This window comes from Salvelinus fontinalis, unplaced genomic scaffold (assembly GCF_029448725.1).
Source record: "Salvelinus fontinalis isolate EN_2023a unplaced genomic scaffold, ASM2944872v1 scaffold_0454, whole genome shotgun sequence".
Classification (NCBI taxonomy): domain Eukaryota; kingdom Metazoa; phylum Chordata; class Actinopteri; order Salmoniformes; family Salmonidae; genus Salvelinus; species Salvelinus fontinalis.
Window position 1 is genome coordinate 3,146 of NW_026600663.1, and position 4,594 is coordinate 7,739.

General features: G+C 43.1%; 1 protein-coding gene across 1 annotated transcript; it reads right to left on the reverse strand.

Annotated features, from left to right (window-relative positions):
- Positions 1-1,307: 1,307 nt before the first annotated feature.
- LOC129846095 (zinc finger protein 714-like) lies at positions 1,308-2,993 on the reverse strand. Its single transcript, XM_055914087.1, has 2 exons — positions 2,968-2,993; positions 1,308-2,022 (listed from the first exon to the last, which is right to left on the reverse strand). Exons 1-2 carry the CDS (start codon positions 2,991-2,993, stop codon positions 1,308-1,310), a joined length of 741 nt encoding a protein of 246 aa, XP_055770062.1.
- Positions 2,994-4,594: the final 1,601 nt, after the last annotated feature.

Here is a 4,594-nt window from a genome sequence, read left to right on the forward strand (position 1 = left end):
ACCAAAAAGCTCTATTTTTGTCTCATCAGACCACATGACCTTCTCCCATTCCTCCTCTGGATCATCCAGATGGTCATTGGCAAACTTCAGACGGGCCTGGACATGCGCTGGCTTGAGCAGGAGGACCTTGCGTGCGCTGCAGGATTTTAATCCATAACGGCATAGTGTGTTACTAATGGTTTTCTTTGAGACTGTGGTCCCAGCTCTCTTCAGGTCATGCCGTGTAGTTCTGGGCTGATCCCTCACCTTCCTCGTGATCATTGATGCCCCACGAGGTGAGATCTTGCATGGAGCCCCAGACCGAGGGTGATTGACCGTCATCTTGAACTTCTTCCATTTTCTAATAATTGCGCCAACAGTTGTTGCCTTCTCACCAAGCTGCTTGCCTATTGTCCTGTAGCCTATCTCAGCCTTGTGCAGGTCTAAAATTTTATCCCTGATGTCCTTACACAGCTCTCTGGTCTTGGCCATTGTGGAGAGGTTGGAGTCTGTTTGATTGAGTGTGTATACAGGTGTCTTTTATACAGGTAACGAGTTCAAACAGGTGCAGTTAATACGGGTAATGAGTGGAGAACAGGAGGGCTTCCAGGTCTGTGAGAGCCGGAATTCTTACTGGTTGGTAGGTGATCAAATACTTATGTCATGCAATAAAATGCAAATTATTACTTAAAAATCATACAATGTGATTTTCTGGATTTTTGTTTTAGATTCCGTCTCTCACAGTTGAAGTGTAGCTATGATAAATATTACAGACCTCTACATGCTTTGTAAGTAGGAAAACCTGCAAAATCGGTAGTGTATCAAATTCTTGTTCTCCCCACTGTATATATATAGTACCAGTATACTGTATATATATAGTACCAGTCAAAAGTTTGGACACAACTACTCATTGCAGGGTTTTTCTTTATTTGAACTTTTTTCTACATTGCCAAGAGTGTGCAAAGCTGTCATCAAGGCAAAGGGTGGCTACTTTGAAGAATCTCAAACATAAAACAGATTTAGATTAGTTTAACACTTTTTTGGTTACTACATGATTCCATATATGTTATTTCATAGTTTTGATGTCTTCACTATTATTCTACAATGCAGAAAATAGTAAAAATAATGAAAATCTCTGGAATGAGTAGGTGTGTCCAAACTTTTGACTGGTACTGTATATACAGTGGGGGAAACAAGTATTTGACACACTACCGATTTTGCAGGTTTTCCTACTTACAAAGCATGTAGAGTTCTGTAATTTTTGTGTATTATCTCATGTTGGTTGAGGTTGCTTTCTGGTTAAAACTCCTTCCACATTGGGAGCAGTGTTAAGGCTTCTCCCCTGTGTGTATTCTCTCATGTTTCTTCAGATCACCTGACCGGCTGAAACACTTTCCACACTGGGAGCAGTGGTAAGGCTTCTCCCCTGTGTGAATTATCTGATGAGCTTTCAGGTGTCCTTTCAGATTAAAACTCCTTCCACACTGCGAACAGTGATAAGGCTTCTCCCCTGTGTGTATTCTCTCATGTTTTTTCAGATGTCCTGACCGGTTGAAACACTTTCCACACTGTGAGCAGTGGTAAGGCTTCTCAACTGTGTGCATTCTCTCATGTTGTTTCAAGTTCCCTAACTGGTTAAAACACTTGCCACACTGGGAGCAGTGGTAAGGCTTCTCCCCTGTGTGTATTATCTCATGCCGTTTCAGATACCCTGACTGGTTGAAACACTTTCCACACTGGGAGCAATGGTAATGCTTCTCCCCTGTGTGTATTCTCCCATGTCGATACAGGTCACCTAACCAGTTAAAACTCTTTCCACACTGGGAGCAGTGGTAAGGCTTCTCCCCTGTGTGTATTCTCTCATGTTGTTTAAGGTCCCATAACCGGTTACAACACTTTCCACAGTGGGAGCACTGGTGTTGTCTTGCTGGTTTGGACGTCCCTGGCTCTGGTTCCTCAGAGTCTGGTCTTTCTCCTTGCCAAAGACAGTGTGTTTTTAAAATAGAGACCCGAATGAAATCTCCACATGATAAAACGGCCTTGCTACGAGGGTAAATCTTATTCAGATCTCTCAATAACCCGAGGCCAGTTTTAACAATCTTTGTGTGACTTTAAAACAAATGTAGAGTTTCCTGATAATTACTGATATGTTTACATTACAAGTCAAAACACAAAAAACTAAACAGTTCTAGGACACTGAAGACACAGACGTCGCTGGATTCCAATCGAGCAGATGGTTCTAAATATATAACTTTCATAGCTGTATGAATCAGAATGCGACCTACACACTTCCTTAAACATAAAATAAGTAAAGAAGTCATTTTGTGTGGAAGTCTAAAACTTGTTTTTACGTCGATAGGGTTCGACATATGCTGTTTAAATGGCCCAATTTCTTATTTAGACGCTCACAGATGTTCCTAAAACTGATAGTAACTACAATAAACAAAAATATAATTGCAACATGTAAAGTGTTGGATGTTTCATGAGCTGAAAAAAAGCATCCCTGTTGGTGAACATTTATTCTTTGCCAAGAAAATCCATCCTCCTGACAGGTGTGGGATATCAAGAAGCTGACTGAACAGCATGAATATTACACAGGTGCACCTTGTGCTGGGGAGAATAAAAGGCCACTCTAAAATGTGCAGTTTTATCACAACACAATGCCACAGATGTCTCAAGTTGAGGGAGCGTGCAATTGGCATGCTGACTGCAGGAATATCCACTGGAGCTGTTACCAGATAATTGAATGTTAAATTCTCTACCAGAAGCCGCCTTCAATGTCATTTTAGAGAATTTGGCAGTACATCCAACTGGCCTCACAACCACACACCACATATAACGACGCCAGCCCAGGACCTCCACATCGTCTGAGACCAGCCACCCGAGTTGTATTTCTCTTTGTAATGAAGCCCTTTTGTGGGGAAAACCTCATTCTGATTGGCTGGGCCTGGCTCCGCAATGGGTGGGCGTATGCCCTTCAGGGCCCACCAATGGCTGCGCCCCTGGCCAGTCATGTAAAGTGCATAGATTAGGGCCTAATTTATTTATTTGCAATGACTGACTTATATGAACTGTAAATCGTTGAAATTGTTGTTTATATTTTGGTTAGGTATACACACACAGTGCATTCGGTAAGTATTCAGACCCCTTCACCTTTTCCAAATGTTGTTACATTTCAGCATTATTCTAAAATTGATTAAATTGTTTTCCCCCTTGTCAATCTAAACTCAGCAAAAAAAAGAAATGTCCTCTCACTGTCAACTGCGTTTATTTTCACCAAACTTAACATGTGTAAATATTTGTTGGAAAATAACACGATTCAACAACTGAGACATAAACTGAACAAGTTCCACAGACATGTGACTAACTGAAATGGAATAATGTGTCCCTGAACAAAGGGGGGGAGGGTCATAATTAACAGTCAGAGTAACAGTCAGTATCTGGTGTGGCCACCAGTTGCATTAAGTACTGCAGGAACACTGACATTCCGGTCTAGCAGGAAATCACGCACAGAAGGAGCAGTATGGCTGGTGGCATTGACATGCTGGAGGGTCGTGTCAGGATGAGCCTGCAGGAAGGGTACCACATGAGGGAGGAGGATGTCTTCCCTGTAACACACAGCGTTGAGATTGCCTGCAATGACAACAAGCTCAGTCTGATGATGCTGTGACACACCGCCCCAGACCATGACTGCCCCTTCACCTCCAAATCAATCCCGCTCCAGAGCACAGGCTCATTCCTTCGACGATAAACGCGAATCCGACCATCACCCCTGGAGACAAAACCCCGACATGTCAGTGAAGAGCACTTTTTGCCAGTCCTGTTTGGTCCAGTGACGGTGGGCTTGTGCCCAGAGGCAACGTTGTTGCCGGTGATGTCTGGTGAGGACCTGCCTTTCAACAGGCCTATAAGCCCTCAGTCCAGCCTCTCTCAGTCTATTGACAGTCTGAGCACCAATGGAGGGATTGTGCATTTCTGGTGTAACTTGGACAGTTGTTGTTGCCACCCTGTACCTGTAGGTGTGATGTTTGGATATACCGATCCTGTGCAGGTGTTGTTACACGTGGTCTGCCACTGCGAGGACGATAAGCTGTCCGTCCTGTCTCCCTGTAGCGCTGTCTTAGGCGTCTCACAGTACGGATATGGCAATTTCTTGCCCTGGCCACATCTGCAGTCCTCATGCCTCCTTGCAGCATGCCTAAGGCACGTTCACGGAGATGAGCAGGGACCCTGGGCATCTTTCTTTTGGTGTTTCCAGAGTCAGTAGAAAGGCCTCTTTAGAGTCCTAAGTTTCATTAACTGTAACCTTAATTGCCTACCGTCTGCAAGCTGTTTGTCTTAACGACCGTTCCACAGGTGCATGTTCATTAATCGTTTATGGTTCATTGAACAAGCATGGGAAACAGGGTTTCAACCCTTTACAATGAAGATCTGTGACGTTATTTGGATTTTTACGAATAATCTTTGAAAGAAAGGGTCCTGAAAAAGATCCGTACATTTTTTTGCTGAGTTTATTTTGTATATGTTGATAAGTGTTTTTTTCTCAGACATAAATAAACAACTCCAGGTGAAAGACAAAGGCCAAAGCTGTAATAAAATAACAAATTAACTGGCA